The sequence below is a fragment of the Balaenoptera ricei genome, chromosome 12, assembly GCF_028023285.1.
Source record: "Balaenoptera ricei isolate mBalRic1 chromosome 12, mBalRic1.hap2, whole genome shotgun sequence".
NCBI lineage: Eukaryota > Metazoa > Chordata > Mammalia > Artiodactyla > Balaenopteridae > Balaenoptera > Balaenoptera ricei.
Genome location: NC_082650.1, coordinates 43,139,825 through 43,162,336, shown reverse-complemented (window position 1 = coordinate 43,162,336; position 22,512 = coordinate 43,139,825). Strand labels below are relative to the sequence as shown.

General features: G+C 35.5%; 1 protein-coding gene across 8 annotated transcripts in view; it reads right to left on the bottom strand.

The window, feature by feature from the left end:
- Positions 1 to 22,512, bottom strand: part of CEP85L (centrosomal protein 85 like) — a 273,038-nt gene that overhangs the window by 19,129 nt on the left and 231,397 nt on the right. For all 8 annotated transcript variants that reach the window (XM_059941329.1, XM_059941334.1, XM_059941336.1 and 5 more), the window contains 5 exons: positions 20,946 to 21,125; positions 13,887 to 14,039; positions 11,528 to 11,682; positions 7,862 to 7,979; positions 7,264 to 7,314 (listed from right to left, as the gene is read on the bottom strand). In XM_059941329.1, the coding sequence (XP_059797312.1) occupies positions 7,264 to 7,314; positions 7,862 to 7,979; positions 11,528 to 11,682; positions 13,887 to 14,039; positions 20,946 to 21,125 (657 nt within the window). The remainder of the gene's footprint in view (positions 1 to 7,263; positions 7,315 to 7,861; positions 7,980 to 11,527; positions 11,683 to 13,886; positions 14,040 to 20,945; positions 21,126 to 22,512) is intronic.

Genomic DNA, 22,512 nt, shown 5'->3' with positions numbered 1-22,512 from the left:
AATTTCCAAATTGTACTTCTAGGTAACTGAGCATAAGGTGCTTTCCGCAGAAGACTAGTTTCCCAGTATGCTCCAGTTTAAATATCTTTCATTCCAGGAAAAGACCCTTAAAACAATTCTCTCCCCTAAGGCTTACACAAGGAAGAAATCAGACTAACATTTTTTTTTCTTTTTCTTGGGACTTTTCACTTTGAGACATCCAGGATTAATGCCCAAGGCACAAACTCTGAGGTCAGACAGACATGAATTAGAATCTCAGCTGAGACCTTGGGCACACCTTTTAAAATCTCAGCAACTTCATGTATAAAAATATGCTCTTTCTTACCTTGTAAGATTACTGTTGAGGCTTAGAGATAATAAACGTAAACCAGAAAGAACCGCTCCTGTACCATGTAATATCATCACTAGCATCATCACTGACACCTCTGCATTTGGCAACAGAGGTTCTATTTCTCACTTTGGCTTAAGTGTGGACAAAGATTAAACCCCTTTTCCTCATTCTTCCATACTGATAAAAGAGAATTTTCAAAATATTTGTAAAACTAAGGAATATGCAAGCACCATAAAAATTGCAATTTTTTAGGTTTGTTTAATAATAATTGAAGATAGTGTACAGCTCAAATTCCTTTCTTAACTATCATCTTGCTACCTGATATAATTTTAAAAACAATCTGCCTGAGGGCTCTGCTTTCAGCATGATGGCATGAGGAGCTCCTCAGACCCGCTCCCCAAGGAAACTGGTGTAAAACCATAAAATAACACATTTAAAGCTTCTGGAAATGGTTCACACAAGCAAATGAAGAAACATATTCAAGAAAAGCTACTAAAACTCAGAAGAGCTGAAGTCTGTGGTATCTGAAACAAAATCCACTTGATTCCTACCCTCTCACAGCTAAGCAAGATGGAAACTCCAGACTGGAACAGTCAAGAACAGAGAGGGCGCCCTCCCCCCCACCCCACTCCTAGTTGCACTGCTGTCTTCCTAGGAAGGGCAGGGCACCAGCACTTCTCATCTGTAGCTGAAGCTAAGTTCCAGGCAAGTGCAGCCAAAAGGTGGGGGCTCCGTTCTTCCGCCCAGGCCGCCTCAAGGGAGGAAGGCTTTACCTGGGGTGTAGCCACGAGAATACTGGGGCCCTGACAGCCCTTGCGTTGGCTTCCGGGGCAGGAGTACCCACTGAAAGAGGCAAGCCGAGAGACCTAGAGCTGCTGCCCACCCTCCCTCCACTAGCGCTCAGCTAGAGTCACTCAGAATCTTGACACTGTTCCCACCCACAATGACTAGGCTCAGAGATTCTGCCTGGGGAGAAACAGGCCACACAACAGAGACCGCTGAAGGTCTCCCTAAAGGAACTGAATTCTTTTGCAACAGAGTATGAAGTTCAGTCCTAAGGGCACTCTCAAAACAGTGGGAGATTGTGGCAAAGGCAGTTGGGAGGACAGTGTTAGATTCATTGGAGCAACAGGCTCTACTGCAGGCTGGCTAGCTTGCAAGAGAGAAACAGTAACAGAGACAGCTGGGAAGGACACTCCTGGGAACAGTAAAAATCTCAAACATTAACCCAGGAAGCTAGTCCTTCAAAGGAGCCAGAATGGATCAGTCTATGAAGCAATTTATGCCACAGGGCATTGCTGAAAACAGCAGAGTGTTGAGCTGGCAATTAATGGAGCTCAACAACTGGTGTGGTCAGAGAAAGAGTCACAAAAGACCACATATTACATTTATATAAAATGTCTAAGAGCAGGCAAATCTATAAATACAGGAAGTAGATTAGTGATTGCTTATGCTGAGGAGGGCATGGGCTTTAAGAGAGTGACAGCTAAAGGTGTTACTTTTGGAGGTGACAAAAATGTTCTAAAATTGACTGTGGTCTTGGTTCCATACATCTGTGAGTATACTAAAAATTACTGAATTGTATATTTATTTTTGGCCACTTGGCTTGCGGGATCTTAGCTCCCCGACCAGGGATCAAACCTGCGCCCCCTGCGTTGGAAGCACGGAGTCTTAACCACTGGACCACCAGGGAAGTCCCTCTGAATTGTATACTTTAAATGGGTGAACTATAGGGTGTGTGAACTATATATCGATAAAACTGTTATTAAAAAATCAGCACAATATAAAAAAAAACACCACTTGCCTGGGTTCCTTTTCTTCCAGGTCCTGATTTTCTCAGGCTTATAAAGCAAGAGCTACCAAAAGAGTTTAAACGTGCCATTACACACCTAAGGTTAGTGTCTCAGAATTAAACCCTTTTTTTTTTAACTTAAATCTCAGTCTTCCCAGTCAAGTCCCACTTGTGGTCCCATGAGCAAGCTGAGGATTGTACAATACTTCCTACAGGCTCTGGGACTAGGACTACTACTAGGCTATAAGGAAGCACTGCCTAGAGAACTTGTTAATAATACATTATTTCAAGCTTCACCCCAGAGATACTGACTCATCAGAGTCACAATGGGGCCCAGAAATCTGTATTTTAAAAAGCATCCCAAGTACTTTGAATATCCATATAGGTTTGGTGACCACTCATAGCACAGGCTCAAGAATACTCTTTCATGATTCAAGTGAGCTGACTCCCTTCCTGCAACTTCCCACCTCAGACACAAAGAACTGACTTTTCAAAAGTTAAATCCACCTTTTACATATCTTATTCTAAGATTTTAATTAACAACTATACTGTGCACACAAAAGGCCTATACACTAAAGATTTTTTCTCTTTCTAAGTACAAAGACTAGAGAGAAAGCTTATTTTTTAAAAATCTACTTTTCCTTTGATAGAATACATATTTTTGGCTGTTAGGATTTTCAAAAATTAGTGTTGATTTCTGATGAGAATATTTACAGTTTTTCATGCATTATATAAAGCATTTACACATAGGTAAAATTTTTAAAAATTAAAAAACTTTGGGAAGAAAGAACTTCATGTCAGGACACATTACAAAACTAGGATAACATAAAAAATAGGAGATAAAATCATATGATAATAATGAAAAACATTATTAAATCAATATTTATTTGGGTTAAAGAAAAATTGTATTCTGCCTATATAACATTGTATTGGATTATGATCCATTTTCTCACCATATCTACTGAAAAAACCTGTTTGATGAAAGCCTTAATAAGAGAGATTGCTAAAAATTGGAATAAAATCTTCTGAGGCTGTGGAAACATCTTCTCTTGAAGTGTTATAAATAGGACAGACTGTCACAGTTTTGAGATTGGTGGTCCCAATCATGCCATTAAAAGTGAACAGTCTTAAAGACTTTTAAAAGTGTCATTCTTACTTTGTAATATTATAATCATTCATTGATAGCTGTCAATTCAGAAAGGCCATTTAAATGCATAAGTTCTTTTAATGAGAAAACTTTTTAACATGTTAGAGAAAACAAGTAAACATAACAAACTTTTTTACTTTGTATCTCCTCTGCCAAAAGATTACAATGATAACATACAAAGATAGCAGCTCACTGGAAACAAGGTTATATGGGTGAAATGTCCTTTTGAGGAATGAATAGGAAGGAAGGTAATAATGCCCAGTGAAGAACTCATTCACGTTCTGACTGCAGCCATGTTTATGGAAATGATGGGAAACATTCTACTGCAAAATGTCTTTTTATAGTATATATATTGACAGAAGAAAAACCTGTAAGAGGAGAAGTCAGTTTAGCCACACTGGTTTCATGGATATAAGGAAAGGCAATATTTCTAAAGGATCAATTACTAATCAAGGTATTCATGCCAGTTAACAATATCATCTTGATGGCTGAACAAAATAGTAGATAAATCTGTGTTTTTATAACACTGAACTCAATTTCAAAATCAGCATATACTGTTACGTGACGTAAAACTTCTTCTATATTCAACAACAAATACAAAATAACTAGTAGAAGACTGATTTCTCCCCAAACCTCCAAAGTTGTGAATCAATAAACTTGCCACTGACCTAAACCAGGTAAGTATTTATTTGAGTTCTGGTGCAAGGTAGTAAACTACATGTATTTTATTTTCTTTTTTTAAATGTATTTATTTTATTTATTTTTGGCTGCATTGGGTCTTCGTTGCTGCGCGCGGGCTTTCTCTAGTTGCAGCGAGTTGGGGCTACTCTTTGTTGTGGTGCACGGGCTTCTCACTGCAGTGGCTTCTCTTGTTGCGGAGCACAGCCTCTAGGTGTGCAGGCTTCAGTAGCTGTGGCTCGCGGGCTTTAGCTCACAGGCTCAGTAGCTGTGGTGCACGGGCTTAGTTGCTCCGCGGCATGTGGATCTTCCTGGACCAGGGCTCGAACCTATGTCCCCTGCATTGGCAGGCGGATTCTTAACCACTGAGCCACCAGGGAAGTTCAATAGTTGTATTTTAAATATAGCATTTTCACTCTATAACAATGCCTTATTTTTACCTCCTATAAACTGAACATAATAAACATGGCAAGGGATTTTATTTTTCACTTGTGTCATAAAATTTAAGCTATAAGAATAACCTGCATATACCCAAGGCAATGCAGTACTCCAAATCAGCCAAATGAACGTCTAACAAATTTGATCTTCTCAACAGTTTGCAGGGACATAAAGAAGCAGTGAAACATGAAACTCGAATAATACTAAGCTGGCTTTGTCTACTAAACACCCGAAAATGGAACAACTTCCCAGCACTATGGAGGAACAAAACACGCAAACTATAATGGTAGTGACATTTTATAATAAATTTAATACTATACTAATAGCTAAAATGCATAATTCATGTTAAAAATGGTTGGGAAGTTCTCTGTTGTTCTTAATTATAAAGTATTTTGTGTTATTTTGGCTATGCCAAGGAATTTGAAGTAATATAAAACAGAGCTATAGCATGTTGGAAGGACATCACCATCTACATAGGACTAAGGTTGGCCATTCTTGATGTAAGCAAAAGGAAAAGCTAGGAGCTTTAAATAATCAGTAATTGACAGGAATTGCTCTATTATGTGGTTCAACTTGATGACATGCCCATTGACTATAGTATAAAGCAACAAGAATACTTTTTCAACCCAGAGTGTTCTCTTTAGGATTCTGCAGTTTCCAATGCTAGGTAAATAATTAGTATTCATTTTTTCAGAAGAGGCAATATTCTGAAAATTTCAGGTTTTTACAGATTACGCACTTTTTATATCCATCACAAACCACCAAATAACAAATGAAAACAAAAAACCTAGCTTTCTCAACTGTGAGGGCCCCAAAATAACAAGTTTAACCAAGTAATGTTAAGCCAAAAATTTTCTCATTATCTGAGGCATATTTGTCTCAATCTGTAATTTTCAAGATATTTTCAAATAATATCTTGGTAAATACATGGAGCTTAGTTGGCCAGTTATCAACATTTGCTCTCTCTCTCTCTCTGTGAGCAAACTATATCCTAGACCTGTAAACCTAGATGGTCACAATGGCTAAGAACAAAAAACAAAACAAAACAAAACAAGATAGGCTTTGCTTCCAAAGGTAAGACAATAGAATTAATGAGTATACTGTCTGGGCCCAAATATTTGGAAATAAATGTACCTCATTAATTTGACTTCCATTCTGTAATTAATTTGAAGAAATAAAAGAATGTTAACTCAAGCATTTTAAGATCAAAGAATGGAATGGAAAAATAAAAAAGAATGGAATGGCACATAATTATATATTCTTCTACATATTCATTTATATATAGTCATATCTAAATGTGACTGACTAAAGACTTGGTTAATGTGTAAGAGTAAATTGCATTACGATGCTTCCACAAATGGGGAAAACGCACATTTCAATTAATACAAATAAACATCTATAATGTGAGAGTACGCAATAAATCCTACAAATAAACAAATTAAAAACAATAAATCCTACATGTTTTATCCACCAAAATCTCAATGCCAAAGGGCAAAGTTGACTGTCCTTAATTTGGATCAAGATAACTTTTATTAGATTTACCTCCTGGATATTGTTACCAAATGAAATAGAAATTCCTTTCTTTGTGGTCTATGATAAGAAGTCAGATAATAATGGCTGAGGGAATCTAACCATCTCGTAATTCGAATGGCTTGCAGAACAACTGAAGGAATACACACTAAAGAGTATAACCTCTGTGAATCAATCCAATAAGCGCACACACTTGTTGAATTGGACTCGTGTTTGATTAAATTGATAGATCACTTAATATGGCCAAAAGACAAAGCAGATTGTCCATAAATTCTGACACTCAAACCATTACGTTTTTCTTTTTTACTTCCAGTTTTGAGAATACTCAAATTAGGAGATATAAAAATAATTTATTCAGCAAAATTTGTCCAATGGTTTTCTATCACACAAAGAATAAAATACAAAGACATATACCTCTGTGATCTGGCCCCAGGCTACTTTCTACCATCAGTCACCTCTCACTATATCTCACAACCACTGTACTCCAGACTAGCAGCCTTCTTGCTAGTCTTAGAGCACACCAGGCACATTCAGGGCACTGGTTGCTCTCTTTGCCTAGAATGTTCTTCCCCTGCTTATCTTCATTCAGAACTATGTTCAAATATTACTTCTTCAGGGAAAACTTCATGACCACTGCATATAATGCAGCATGATCTGTCATTGCCCTCTAGCCTCCTTTTTTTTTTTTTTAAATAATAGTACATATCCCTACTTGACATTATATTTCCATTTTCTCCATCTCACCCCACTACAATGGCCAGGGACTTGCTTTGTTCACTGATGAATCTCCAGTGCTAAGAACAGTGCCTGGCATATATGTAGGGGTTCGGTAAATATCTGGCAAATCAATAAAAGAATGAAAATCCACTTAATCTACACATTTTGGTTTATGTTTTGGGTCACATACCCTAAGCTCTAGATACAGACACAAATATGCAAAGTGTTATACTTTGATAATACAGAAAAATAATATATAGAATTATTAGGAGGGAGTGCTCTTGCCGAGTTACAATGGACTAAAAACAGTCTATTGTCTTTAATTTTAGATCATTGATGACCTTAACCAAATGTGTTCTCAGTAGTAGAGGTAGACTGCACCCAATTGAAAAGAGGAGAGGTAAGGAATAGAGAAGAATAATTTTCACAGTTTTTGAAGAACTGATTTACCAAGTATCATTTTCATTCTAAAGAACTGAAAGATTAATATTAAAGAATTTGCAATGTCACCTCAAGTGTTATTAATATGTTCATACAAAAACATATATGCTTTGATATTTTTTAGATATGTAATTACTAAGAGTAAATCAGCATACAGCTAAATTAAAATAAGCACAAAATATTCCTTACCTGAATTTCTAGAATCATTTTGTCAATCTCATCTTGTTGGCTGTCTATTATCTACAACATAGGAAATATGTCAGTCTAAATCAAATTGTTTTTTTCCATTGCTTTTTTGGAAGTACCAAATTTCAAGAAAACAAAAGCACAGGGAATTATGAATTTATTTTTTTTAAATCAAAGTGTGCTTTTTTTTTTAACAAAAGTATTCATACAAAGTATCCTTTAAATAGCCGTATGATTTGGATCACACATATGTAAAACTGCAAACATCTTACTCTAGCTCTTGATAAAACTTTAATCTTTACAATTTATAAAAATAAGTTTGAGACAGATTTTGAATAATTTAGGAAGGAAAAAGATATCCTTTTGTTTTTGCTAAGAAATAATATAACTTCTTTAGTTTGGCTTTTATTTAAATTTAAATTAAAGTTACTTAAATTGCTATTTTCTTTCCTAATAAAAACATTCAAACTAAAAATTCCATAAGCTATTAAATATTAGCAAAAATATAAATCAAATAAACTAGATAAATTATATATCTATGCATGTATCCATATAGTATAGATTTCACTATCGAAGTTCATTATTAAAGATATATACTGACCTTACTAGCATTCTCATTTTGTTCTCTCAGGTTATCATTTTCATTCTGAAGCTGTTTTGCATCTAACATGGGAAGGCGAATTCCATCTTCAAGGCATCTTTCTACTTTTTGCTGCAAACTGTTTTAGAAAGACATAATTATATGAAGAAAATAAGCTCTCTGTGCTGATTTTGGTAGATGAATGAAGTCTCTTCTTAGGAGCTATAATATTTTTTAAGCAAGCAATAATCAAGACCTACAGACAACAGATGACTAAGTTTGAGTACCTATATTTCATACAAGTAAGAAATATAACACAGGCAGATTATCTTTTCAGAAATAGCAAATACGAGACCAGAGTCAAGAGTTGCTTAGTATGTGACAACCTTAGGCCCTGGTGAAGTCCTTCATGACCCTAATCTGAGCTCTGCAATCTAAGCCGTGTTCTTTCCCTCTCCTCCAAAAGGAGAGTTCCTTGATTAAGATGATTATGGTAGGGAGCCTAAGAATATGGATACACGTCTTTTGCCCTTCATTTTTAGTTCAGCAAAAGTTTGTAAAGATAGTTGTTGACTAAATCAGCAGAATTACATTTCTCCTTCATTAATCTAGGAACATTTCTCCTTCATTAATCTAGGAACAATCTAGTTCCTTTTTACAGTAATCTGCATTTCTATCAATAACCTTTCTTATTTCCTTCACCATTTTTACTACCTCCTTTTTGAACTTGGGATCTAGTAGACGAGAGGTCAGTTTCATTGTTTATTCTTTCAGGGAATTCTCTTGATCCTTTCATTAGGAGTGGTTCCTCTGCTTCTTCATTTTACTTGTATTTCTCTGACTGTATGAGTTTAGAAGAAACAGTTACCTAGTGGTCTTGAAGGGCTGTTTTTGTGGGAGCATCCCTGTGTAGCCTGCGTGAGTCTAACATTTTTGATGCGAGGGCTGTTTTTAGTATGGATGCCTGCCACGTCTTTCCTCAGTGTGTGCTGGCCTAACGGGTGTGATTGGTGTTGTGGTGACCAGAGTTTGCACTGGATGCTGAGTGGGGGCCTCCTCTTTGAAAAGCAACAATCTAATATATTTATTCCCTGACCTAACAGTTTCTTATGCTATGCTTGGCAGAGAGTTGCATTTTAGAAGAGGAAACAACAAAAGGAAGCCCCTCTGGTATATTAAGAATAAAAGACGGGGAGCGGGGGGTGGATGTTAGCTTTGAGAAAGGAAGAACAGTATTGTTTGGGTTAAAAGAAACTATGCTATTAAAAACAACGACCAAAACCAAAACATAACAGCAAAGACACCTAGGAATAGGTCTACTTTAGCCTGTAATCATACTCAAGAGTTACAGCCTACTAAAAGACACAGACTTGTTATAATGTGGATTTTGATATTTTCATTACTTTTCTACTTTCAAGCATTATGGCTATCGTGTTTTCTCTCTCCCCGCCCACCGCCCAAAAAGAAAAACTGCCATATCTAGTCTGTGGACAAAGAATTGACAGTCCTAAATAGTACAATAAGGGCTTCAGATGTGTTCATAAATAATGGCACCAGAGAAGTTTTTACATATTATGAATGTACTGTACTGATTTGTAATATATTGTTACTTGTCATAAAAGTATTTGCTTTTTCAGTCTAAAAGTAAAAAAATATATTATTTCTATCTCAGAAAAAGTTTTTGTCTCAATTCAGTGTGAAGACACTACTTCTATGTATTTATAACATTTCAAGAAAAATGTTACATTAAAACTATTAAGGTCTCTCATATTAAAAAGAAAACAAAAGAGCCAGTGATGTGGAGGGAAAAATATACTCTGTCATGTAAAAATATCAAGTATTCTTTCATGTATATATTCTCATTTTGTTTACGTTATGAAGCATGCTCACTTAGAAAAGTAATAAATCTCTTTAACGGCAAAGGTACCAACTATTGCATTACTAGGAATCCCGTCCACATATTTTACTTAGATTTTCATTTCTAAATGGAAAAGTTTTCTTATCTCATTTTTAAATCCCCAAAGTTCTTATGTATTCACAAAGCAGGAAACTTGAAATATTATATAAAAACAGATCAATGTAATGATACAATTTATAGTCACATAATACATCTTAAGTTCTTCTGGAACTTAAGGAATACTACATCATATAGCTGAGGAAACTGAAATAACACTCCTACCCCCAAGTCAACTGACACTATAGCCATACAAGTACTGAAGAATTTTAGAAGGCCTTCTTCGGTCCTTTATATCTATTAGAAATCAAGAGAAATTTCTTGGGATGATGTCATCTCAGAGAGTATCAAGATAAAGTTTAGCATATGGAAAATGGATTCTCAAATGCACTATACTAAATCTTTCCAAATCACGAATACTAGGCTCAATGCTCTCCAAAAACCTAATAAAAGAGAAAATCAAAATAAAAGAGAAGGTATAAAATTATATTAAATATGTAAAAGCACACAATTGAACAAAACAAATTATTTTCAGGTGTTCCTAGTTCTACTCATAAAACACAGCTTGAGTTTATGATTGTAATGCCCTATAAAACAGAACAAACGCATTACCTCTTTTCATTTTGTCATAAGATTAAAGAAAAAGATATATGGTTGAATTAATGGAGGTCAGGAAGCTGTTTTGAGACTAGAGAATAGGATATAAGATGTGGAGTAATAAAAAGAAATTAAAGATCAAGAAAGCAGAAAACAGGAGAAAAATAAAGGTAGAGTCAAAGGTATATGGATTTTTTTTGGAGCTGAGATTAGAAACACAGAAGACTGAATTGTCCCAGAAATCAGAGGTTTTCTGCACTGAAATCTAAGGGAAAAAAAGTAGACCAGGCATATTTAAGACTTTGAAAATAGTAGTAAAGCAATATTAACATGGAATTATCAGAAGGATTTTGACTAAAAAAGTGAGTTACATTGAGTTATATATAATTGATAGAAGCATAACGAGTGCCTTTATTAAATTTAGTTTTTTGCTGCTTTGTTGTCTTCTTCTTCAGGATAGTGTTATCTACTTATAGTTGATAATTTATTAAGGTTTTTTAAGTTCTACAAAACAGTGTACATGTAGATGCCTATATAGCATAGTTTTCTAGGTTTTTCATGAATCCAACATTAATTTTCCAGCTTAAATACATTAACAAAATATACTAACAAATAATATTCACTGCAGATCTAACTGTATTAAATTCAGAGAGACCTGTGAGGCAAGAGATATGTGAGTAAACTCGGAAGGTGCATGGCAAACAGCTGCATCTGTTACTCTGCAGTCAGGTGAAATGGGAGCCAATTACTTCACTTTGACATGTCCCATTAAGGAGTGCAGTCCGGCTGCCCCTCTTTTTGTTACTTAGAATTTTTACTTACTCTTTGACAAAGCCATTAGATAAACAGTTTGTGTTAATGCTTCCAGTTTTCAATTGATGTTTTTTTTTTAAAAAAAGATTCTCATCTAAAACCTACTCTTATCTAAAACCAAGATGTCAGTATGTTGCATCGAATTGTTAAATCACAACTGAGACAGCCTGTTTCGATGACAATACTTCTGGTTCTCAATAATACATCTTTAAGAGAAATCATGGAGTACGAATTATAAATTAACATATTTTAAGTGAAATGCTTTATGACAAATAAGGAATAACTTAAAAATAACATAAAAGAATTACTGAGAGTTTTCTTACCTCTGAACTGTAGTTACCAACTCCTTTTCTTTCTTTTTCTGGCATATTAGCTGTGCCTCATTTTCTTGACACTGTTTTTTGAACTCTTCAAGCCTTTTTTCCATTTCTACCAAAGTCTCTTGCAAATTCTTGTTTTTTTCTTCTAGAACTTGCAGCTAAAGAGAAATTTTTTAAAGTTCATGACACAAAGAATATTAAATATGTTCCTACTAGAAATTGATACTGGGTTCTCAAGAATTAATAGACTTATGGTTAAAATTACACTATCTTCATTTCATGGATAGCACTTAACACTTTATCTCTTCCTTTGTGTAAAGGGAGCTGAGAGAATGAGATTACGGAGAAGAGGAGAATAGGGTCAGAAATTTCTAGAAGACAGAGAAAAGTGAATGATCTCAATTTGGGGGTATTTTTAAAATTTTATAAATTGTGGCAAAATATACCTAACGTCAAATTCACCACCCTAACCATTTTTAAGTGTACAGTTCAGTAGAGTTAAGTACATTCACATTGTTGTAAAGTAATCACCAGAACTCTTCTCATCTTTCAAAACAAACTCTCTACCCATCTACCTCTCTGTCCATCTACCTCTCCCCTCAACCCCTGGCAATCACCCTTTGACTTTCTGTCTCTATGAATTTGACTACTTTAGGTATCTCATACCTATTTTTCTTTATCTTTAATCTATTTATCTTTGTTTTTTTCTTTTTTTTAAATTAAATGTTGTCTCCTTTTCAATTCCTAGAATAATTACTGTAACCATTTTTTTTAAATTTAATTTTATTTATTTTTTTATACAGCAGGTTCTTATTAGTTACCCATTTTATACATATGTCAATCCCAATATTTATCTTTGTGATTGGCTTATTTCACTTAGCAAAACGTCCACAGGTTCACCCATGTTGTAGCATGCGTCAGAAAGTCCTTCCTTTTTAAGGCTATATTGTGTGTATACATCACGGTTTGTTCATCCATTCATCCACTGATGGACACTTGAGGTACTGTTTGGCTATTGTAAATAATGCTGTTATGAACATGCATTGTGAATAAACACCTGTTTGAGACTCTGCTTTCAATTATTTTTAGCATATACCCAGAGGTGGAATTGGTGGAGCATATGGTAATTCTGTTTTCAATAGTTTTGAGGAACCGTCATATGGTTTTCAATAGTGGCTACACCATATTACATTCCCACCAACAGTGCCTGAGGGATTATAATTTCTCCACATCATCACCAATGCTTGTTACTTTCTGTTTTTTAGATATTAGCCATCCTAATGGGTGTACTATGGTATGAACACATGTTTTAAAATCTATAGTCCTCTCTGTTCCTGCTCAAACTCCTGTGGGTCCTTCTTTAGTTCCTTCATGACATCACCCTCTGTTAGTTTTACAATTTATAAATTAATGTAAACAGAGATTGTATTATAGGTCTAGAGTCTACAGAATAATGATACTCCATGGATTAGATCAATGATTCTCAACTGGGAGCCATCTCCCTCCACTCACCCCAGGAGACATTTGGAAACGTCTGCTGACACTTTTGGTTTGGGGGAAGGGAAGGAGCAGCACTACTGGCATCCAGTAGGTAGAGGCCAGAAATGTTGCTAAGCATCCTCTAATGCACAGGACAGAATCCCACAACAAAAAATTACCTAACCTCAAATGTCAAGAGTGCTAAGATTGAAAATCCCATGATTCGTAAGATTTTGAGAAAAGACTGAAGAGTAGGTTTAATGGATTTACAAGTAAGGCTTCAAGAGGATAGGCCTCACCAGAGTTAGTAGAAAGACTTTGGATGAGGTACTGGTGAGAAAGGAAAATGGTCAGAAGAGAAGTTAGAGGAGTGAATGGAGGTCATAGATTAAAGTATAAGAAATAATTTATAGAAAGATTAAGAAGAATGATGAAAGCAAAACAAGTATCTGGAAAGATGGTCAAAAAAAGGTCTTGTTAAGCCTTGGTGGATCCCAGAGAATACTGGGAAAAGTTGGAACTGAGGTGCATGAGTGTGTGTGCATGCGGTGGGGTGTTACTGGTTTAGAAACTACCTTTTAGAGTAGAACAGTAAGTGAGAGAGTTAAGACAGATTCATTAGGAAGGAAACTGCATATTAATTAAGAACAAGAAAGATCTATTCATGCTCAGATGAACCAAGTTTCTAATTAAAGTTAATTCTAAAAACAACAATTAAGCACACAGATTTAACTTACAATTAGCCAAATATACAACTAAAATTTTAAATTATAAAAATTTACAAAATGAATGAAAAATTATAAAAATGAAATGTCTAAAGAGTCAACTTAAAAAAGAATATGTTTCCCTCTCATTTAAAGATCAGCATTTTATTTCATGTTACCTGTAGACTCTGACTCTGTACATCATCAAGAGTTGGAAGATCAGCCAGATACTTTTCTAAGGTCTCAATTCTTCTCTGCTTTTCTTTATTCTGTTCAGATTCCTTCTGGCATTTCTTTTTCAGGCTACTGATGTATCTATCTCTGGTTTTAAGCTAAAGAAAAAGATTATGAATCTTCAGTGGTTTTGTCAAAAAACAGTAAGATCAAAACCAACATTCTAATCTTAGGCATCACTGAATTCACCAACAGTTCCAGATATAGTTAACACCACTTCCAACTTAAGTATGATTTATCTTATTTCATAGATTCTAAGATTCACATTTTTTCAAATTCTTGTATCACTGAAATCAAGAGTTTTGAAATTTTTATTTGATTTTACAATTGATGATATCCTATAAACTGCAGTCAGCCAGGCAGCAGTAATGATGTAGTTTTTATTGCCTGCACATATGCAAATTTGGTCAAGGTTATTCATATCTTTGTCATTTCAACAGTATTATGTACATGTTGAAAGCGTGTTGAGTTTAAATCATATTTTAAATACCTTTGAAATGTTACATTATAATTTGGCATTGAAAAATGTTATTGGGTACCCAGAAAGACAGTTTCAGGGAACAACTGAGAAATCAGTGAAGCAAGTATTCATCTCTGGAAGGATGACTCTAATTTCTTATTTATTGCAAAGTTATACGCAATGTTTTACGTGAATTAAGAAAGGAAGATATCTATAAGTAATTAAAGCTGTTTTGTAACTTACAGACTTACAAAGGAATCGCTTATCATGTACTAAAGCAAAGCAATCAAAGCCAGGGCACTTACCAAAATTACCAAATACTTAGGAACAAATAATGGGACTAGTGAGACTAATTCATACCTTAAGCAAGACTATTGTTAAGGCATTGTGTCAAACTGAACTTGCATTATATTCTCTTACTATATGAAATAAAGATGTGCCTTACCATTAATGTCATCTTAGGACTGATGAAATATGCTAATTGAACACCTACTATGGAATATATACAATTCATGATCTTTAGTAAATCCCAATTTGTGTAGGTTGAACCTCAGACTTTTATGTACTATTTTTTTTTCACCTTTCTACTTGAAACATACGATCTTTAAATTTTGTAGATATACTATCTCTAAAGCTCTTTCATAAGATCAATTAAAAACAATGTATACACAAATAGTTGCCTAAAAAGTAAAGTCCAGACTCACATTTACTTTAATTTACCAGTCTTCCAAACATTTAACATTCTTTCAGAAGCTTACAGGGTTCTAAAATATCTTTATAGCCTTTTCTCATATTCACCAGGGAAATAAGTACGAGTAATTAGTAGTATAATGGATTACTCTTTCAAATTTTATTAAAGCTAATGCTTGTCCACAATCTAGTTTCTTTCATGCCTTATCTAACTTATTTCAGGTCCAATGTATAACAATTTTTATTAAAACAATTTCAATTGGAAAAACAAAACACAAAACAAATATACACTACCAAATGTAAAACCAATAGCTAGTGGAAAGCAGCCGCATAGCACAGGGAGATCAGCTCAGTGCTTTGTGACCACCTAGAGCGGTGGGATGGGGAGGGTGGGAGGGAGGGAGATGCGAGAGGGAAGAGATATGGAGATATATGTATATGTATAGCTGATTCACTTTGTTATAAAGCAGAAACTAACACACCATTGTAAAGCAATTATACTCCAATAAAGACGTTGAAAAAAAAAAAGAAAAAAAAACCCAATTTCAATTGGAAAAACAAATGACATCGCATTTCATCTATTCATTACATCAATAACGTTAGGATTCACTTAGTTCCTTGGGTAAGGAGCAACAATGGTACAACAGACAAAACCTTTTATTGGTGCTTTCTTAGGACTAAAATCAAGTGTGCTGGTGTGACAATTTAACTTTTGATCTATCAGAACTCACAGACTGTTGGCCCTGGTCGTGACCTGAAAGACCATATAATCCTGCTCTTGCCTTAGCACATGACCCTGTAAATTACAGAAGTAAACATAACTAACCAGCCTATTTTTACTACATGCTCCGTAATTTACACTGAATTGTTTGTGTCTTAAATGTGACATAATTGTTTAAGTGACATAACTGTGTCCTCAAAAAGCAACCACTAGAATAAGTTAGTCATGCTGTCTTCTTCTATGCAAAGGTGTCCTAGGTTTCTTCTTTTTCTTTGGTCAATTCTCTTCTTTGCTATCATGTCAAGCTTGCTGCTCTTGATCACAAATCTCGGCCAACACTCTCCTATTGGATACCATCTCTGTTATTTGTGGCCACAAGCTGATCACACATAATTACTGGATCTTGGTTTTTTTTGGGTTTTTTTCCAGCTCTGTTCACTGATGAGAAGCTCTTTATTTTTTGTTTTTTTAACTTCCAAGTTTTATGTTGTTGCAGATTAGCAGATTAACAGAGGTTACTGAATTCTGAACTCCAGTAATTACCTACAGGTAAATGAGGCATCACTAATAAATCTTTCCTATTCTAGTTATAAAAAGTGAAGTTTTTCTTTCAAGGAGGTATTATGCAATACTGAGATCATTCCTAGAAGGCAATTCCCCATTTTAGAAGAGGTTTACAAACAGGTTTATTTTTCTTCATTTTAAATACAATTATTAGAACAAAATAGATTAGGGAGAAAATGTTTTCCACTAAATTTTTATAAATTATTATTAGAACCAAGGCATCAGCTGGAGAGTTAAATTGTCTTGAATTTTACTTCCAGCTTTTCAACAACTTCTATCTACATGCAACTGGACAAATTACTTAACTTTTCTCAAAATTTCAGTAACCTCATTTTTTAAAAAATGGGGTATAGTATATACCTCATAGGGTTTCTGTGACACTAGGACTGAATAAGAAAATGCATTTAATGTACATTAACATACTATCTGGCGCATAAAAGAAAGTGCTCAACAAAGAGTAACTTCCCTTGTTATTCTTACCACATTAAATGTTTTTCTGTCTTAGAATCAGTCTTGATCAGGGTTACTGAGAGTAAATGCAGAAGGAAAACAATGCAATCTAATCTCATGTGGGCCCAGGGTGCTGTTTAGTTGATGCATTATCAATGAGTCTAATTTTCTAGCTTCTACACTCCCTTCAAGAACTCAAGTCATCTCCATGTCCTCTGACACAAAGTCTACCCTCTACATTAACCCCACTCCTCAAGTTCCACTGGTATAGACACTTCCATTCTTAATTGTCTCACTTCACAGAGAGGCTATTTCTCTTCTTTTCCAAGAGAAACTCTTCCACCTTGGCATCTGTTATCAACATTCTCCTATTTCTCCTTAGGAATTTGGTCCATCATGCACCCATTCTGACATCTTCGATATCTCTAATTATTCTTTCCCTAGTCCTTTGTTGGGGTTATCTCATTCCCTTCTCTCCCTTCGTGGCAAAAATCACCTGAAAGCATTTGTTCATTCATTCATTCATTATGCCAGGGACCATGGCTGGTGCTACATATGCTACAGTGACACATTCAGATACATCCCTGCCTTCACAAAACTTACAGAGGTATATAAAAAACACAGCAACATTCAAACTTGTGCTGAGAACAAAATGCTTTAAGCATGTATAAGATGGGGTTGGAGGGAAAATATATTTAAGTTGAGACTTGACAAAATATTGATAAATAGGTGACTGGGGAGCAGGAAAAGAGAGCCAAGTATTCATCAGGCAAAGAGGACACTTTATGTAAAGAACCTATACCAGAAACAAGGTCTGACCTGCTTAACAACTGTAAGACACTATACCAAGACACAGTGTACCAGGGGGAGACTGGTAGAGCCCAAGGCTATATAATTAGGCAGGCTCTTTCAGGTCATAGAAAATATTAAATTCTTATTTTAAAGACAATGAGATGGCATTAGTGGGTTTTAACCAAGTAAGAAAAATGACTGGATCTTCATTTTAAAAGGTTCATTCCTCCATACTATTAGGAATGGATCTGCAAGGCTGTTGAGCACCTGGAACTCTCACTCATTGGTAGTGGAAGTGTTAAATGGTACACACACTTGGGAGAACCTGGGTAGTTTCTTATAAGTTAAACATCTACACTATGAACCAAATGACCTAGAAATTCCACTATTAGGAATTTATCCAAGAGAAATGAAAACCTATGTATATAAAATAAAGTCTAGTACAAGAATGTTCACAGGAGCCTTATTCATAATTTTCCCAAACTGCAAACAATCCAAATATCCACTAACAGGACAATAGATACATTGTGAGAGATCTATATAATGGAATGCAACTCAGGGATAGATAGGAACAAACTACTGATACGTGCAACAACGTAAATAAATCTCAAAGACATTAAGGGAAAGAAAACACACACAAAAGAACATATATGGTAGGTATGACTCCATTTATACAAAGTCCAAGAAGACACAGAACTAATCTATAGTGATAAAAAAAGTGTTTCGGGGACCTCCCTGGTGATGCAGTGGTTAGGAATCCGTCTGCCAGTGCAGGGGACACAGGTTTGAGCGCTGGTCCGGGAAGATCCCACATGCCACAGAGCAACTAAGCCCGTGTGCCACAACTACTGAGCCCGTGCTCTAGAGCCCGCAAGCCACGACTACTGAGCCCACGTGCCACAACTACTGAAGCCCGTGCGCCTAGAGCCCATGCTCCGCAACAAGAGAAGCCTGTGCACCGCAACGAAGAGTAGCCCCTGCTCGCCGCAGCTAGAGAAAGCCTGCGTGCAGCAATGAAAACCCAATGCAGCCAAAAATAAATAAATAAATAAATAGATAAATAGATAAATAAATAAAATTTATTAAAAAAAAGTGTTTCAGGGAAGGGAAGAAGACTGACTAGAAAGAAGCACAAGGGAACTTCTTGGATAACTGAAATGTTTATGATCTCATTTTAGATAGTGGTTATATGGGTATACAGTTGACCTTTGAACAACAAGGGGGTTGGGTTGCTGACCCCCCATGCAGTATATAACTTACAGTCGGCCCTCTGAATCTGCTTTTTCCTCCACATCCTCAGATCCTCAAATTGTGTAGTATTTACTACTGAATAAAATCTATGTCTAAGTGACCTGCACAGTTAACCCATGTTGTTAAAGGGTCGACTGTATACTATTAGCAATATTCATAAAAACTGAACACCCAAGATCTGCACATTTGACTGTATGCAAATTATGCTTCAATCTTTAAAAGAATAATAAATAAAATACATAGAATTACAACAACAACAACAACAACAAAAGTGATTGGAGAGAACGGGAGAACAGGCAGACAGGGCAAGGGTGAATTCAGAGACACCAATGAAGAGGCCATTACAAAAGCTTTGCCAAGAGATAAGAACCTGGACTAGGCTGGTAGTGTTGGACAGGTCCTATATATATTTAGAAGACAAGCTTGATTAACTTAGTAGAGTTTCTAGCATGAGTAACTGAATACACAGCAATGAACATTGAAGAAAATGTTGTTTTATGTCGTTTGAGAATAGGGCAGTCAGAAGGTAATATTAAGAACTGATTTTAGACATGAGAAGTCTGAAGTATTTTGAAGACATCCAATTAGGAGCTGTCTCATAGGTAGGTAACATATAAACTGAAACATTAAGCAATAGACACAAAAAATAATAAAAGATGAGAAAAATCTAGATAAAACATAAAAATATATTTTAAAAACCACATCCACTGCATCTTCACAATTTTCACACAATCTTTTAATTAACAAGTCTCAGGTGAGAAAACATTTTAATCCCTCCCACTTATGTATGACCGATGGATATTTCTATAGCTCCCTCCAGATTGTGGTATTAGATAAAGCCCAAAAAATACACAAAAGAAACAAGAAACAGTACCTGTTTCAAGGTACTTTCAAGTTAGCCACAATAAAATACATCATATAGCTGAGAAAGAGAAACCATGTAAAATTTGTCAGTTTTTTGGAAGATAAAAATTTTAGCTTGTGTGTGTGTGTGTGTGTGTGTGTGTGTGTGTGTGTGTGTACTGACTCAAAAATGTCAATGAGTTCTCAATTAATAGCTCCAAACCTGCCTACAGAAATCATGGTGACCGCCTCAAGATCACCTGAAGGGAAGGTTAGTTAATAGAATAATAAGCTGGGTATAACAAGAGATATCTAAAACCAATTCTGCAACTAAGTAGTAGCTTAAGGATCTATGCCTCTTCAATAAATCAGGGCTAGCATGTATCCTTATCTTACTTGATCTTTAATGATACTATAATGGAATGAGATGAAGTCTGTGAAAATACTTTAATAAAGGCAGAAAGGTCAAATAAATGGACAGATGTATTGTGTATATAGAGGTATCTGGCTTTCAAGCTACTTATTCTGAAGCAAGGGCTTCAGCTTAAATAACGTGAAGTCACGTGCTTCTGAAAGAAGGACCACTTTCATTTACCAATCCTTCATATTCCACATTACAAAGATACAGGGCCCAAGAAGGAAAAGGAGAACAGTTATTGGTGTCACATCTCAGTGTAGACAAGTAACTCAAAAAAAAGCTTTACTATTACTTAGAAAGACATAATATAATACACAGTGGTATTTTTATCTCTCAAAAAAAAATGCCTGGATTTTTGTAGATAGCACAGGGTTTCTCAAAAGTTACTGTGGGGCTTCCCTGGTGGCGCAGTGGTTAAGAATCTGCCTGCCAATGCAGGGAACACGGGTTCGAGCCCTGGTCTGGGAAGATCCCACATGCCGCAGAGCAGCTGGGCCTGTGAGCCACAATTACTGAGCCTGCACATCTGGAGCCTGTGCTCCGCAACAAGAGAGGCCGCGATAGTGAGAGGCCCGCGCACTGCGATGAAGAGTGGCCCCCACTTGCCACAACTAGAGAAAGCCCTCGCACAGAAACGAAGACCCAACACAGCCATAAATAAATAAAAAAAAATAAAAAAAAAAAAAGTTACTGTAAAACTAATCACGTCAATGTAAATAAAACCTGGTATGACACCTGGCATAGAGCAGATGACAAAAAAAATCATAGGTTGAGGAATGCCCTTGACCCAATTCAACTTTATTAAAAATACCTACCTTTTCCTCCAGTTTCTTCTTCTCTTCACTAAATTGGCTTATTCTTTGCTTTAGAAACTGATTGAGCTGTAAAACCTCTTTCTCAGTAGATGCAAGCTTTTGCTCAAGTTCCTCTTGCTGGGAATGGGATGTTGACTGGTCTGAAAATGGAGTCTGGATGGAAGTATTCTCATATTGTGGCTATTCAGAAAGAAAAAAAAATAGGTAAGACTTTAAAAGTTTACCTGTCTTGAACAAATGGAAAGAAACTAGAAATGAGGTACAGTACAAAGAGCAAAAATAGCCTTTAATGACAGACCTTGGCATAAATCCCAGTTCTCCTGCTTCCTAGTTATGTGCCATGATCAATTCAAATTCTTTACCATCAACAAGTTATGTAAAGTTCCTACCACACAGCAGAAGCTTAATAAAAAGCAGTTATTATTTGGTTAAAAAGTATCATGAGAGTATAAAAAGTACATTATAAAGAAGTGAAATCTCAGGGGAAATAAATAAAAACTAAAGAAATATTTCCTCACAGGTGATCATTTTTTAGCTAATATTAAACTCAGTAAGTATTAATAGAGTGTTTCCCCTAACTAGAAAGTAAGGTCCATGAAATCAGGAATTTCTGTCCGTCTTAGTTGCTCTTACATCCCTATTTCATAGAACAGTGACTGGCACAAAATAAATGTTAAAAAATAATCGCTTAATGAATAAATGTGTTATTCTTTTCATGAGCAAGGCTTTGAAGGAGAGTCAGACAAAATCTCTTCCCTCCCCTTCCCCCTGCAGCATTACAACCTGGAAGGGGAGGGCAGGAAATACAAATATTTCCTCAAACAAATTAGAATGTGATAAGAATGTGATACCAACAAAGTAATGTGAAAGTAAAGAAACAGATTATTTTTCTATTTACTAAGCACATATGTTAGGCATTGTGTACTGGGTAGTCAACAATTAATAAAACAAGGTCCCACCAGTTTAATAAAGTGTCACACACAAAAAGACAACAAAAACTGCCTAAGTGCTAGGATAGTTGTATGTGTAGTAGCTATGGAAAGGCTTTATAGAAGTGAACTTGAACTAGGCCTTGAAGAACTCATACTTTTTCAAAAGGTAGAGATGCAATTCAAAAATTATATACATGGTATGGTACTGGCACAAAAACAGACACATAAATCAGTGGCACAGAATAGAGAGCCCAGAAAAGAACCCATACTTATATGGTCAATTAATCTACGACATAGGAGGCAAGAATATACAACGGGGGAAAAAACAGCTTCTTCAATAAATGGTGCTGGGAAAATTGGACAGCTACATGCAAAAGAATCAAACTGGATGCTTTCTCACACCATATAAAAGATAAACTCAAAATGGATTAAAGACTTAAAATGTAAGACCTGAAACCATAAAACTCCTAGAAGAAAACACAAGCAGTACACTCTGTGATATCAGTTTTGGCAATTTTTTTGGGATTATGTCTCCTCAGCAAGAGCAACAAAAGCAAAAATAAACAAATGGGACTAAATCAAACTAAAAAGCCTTTGCACTATGAAGGAAACTATCAACGACAAAAAGGCCACCT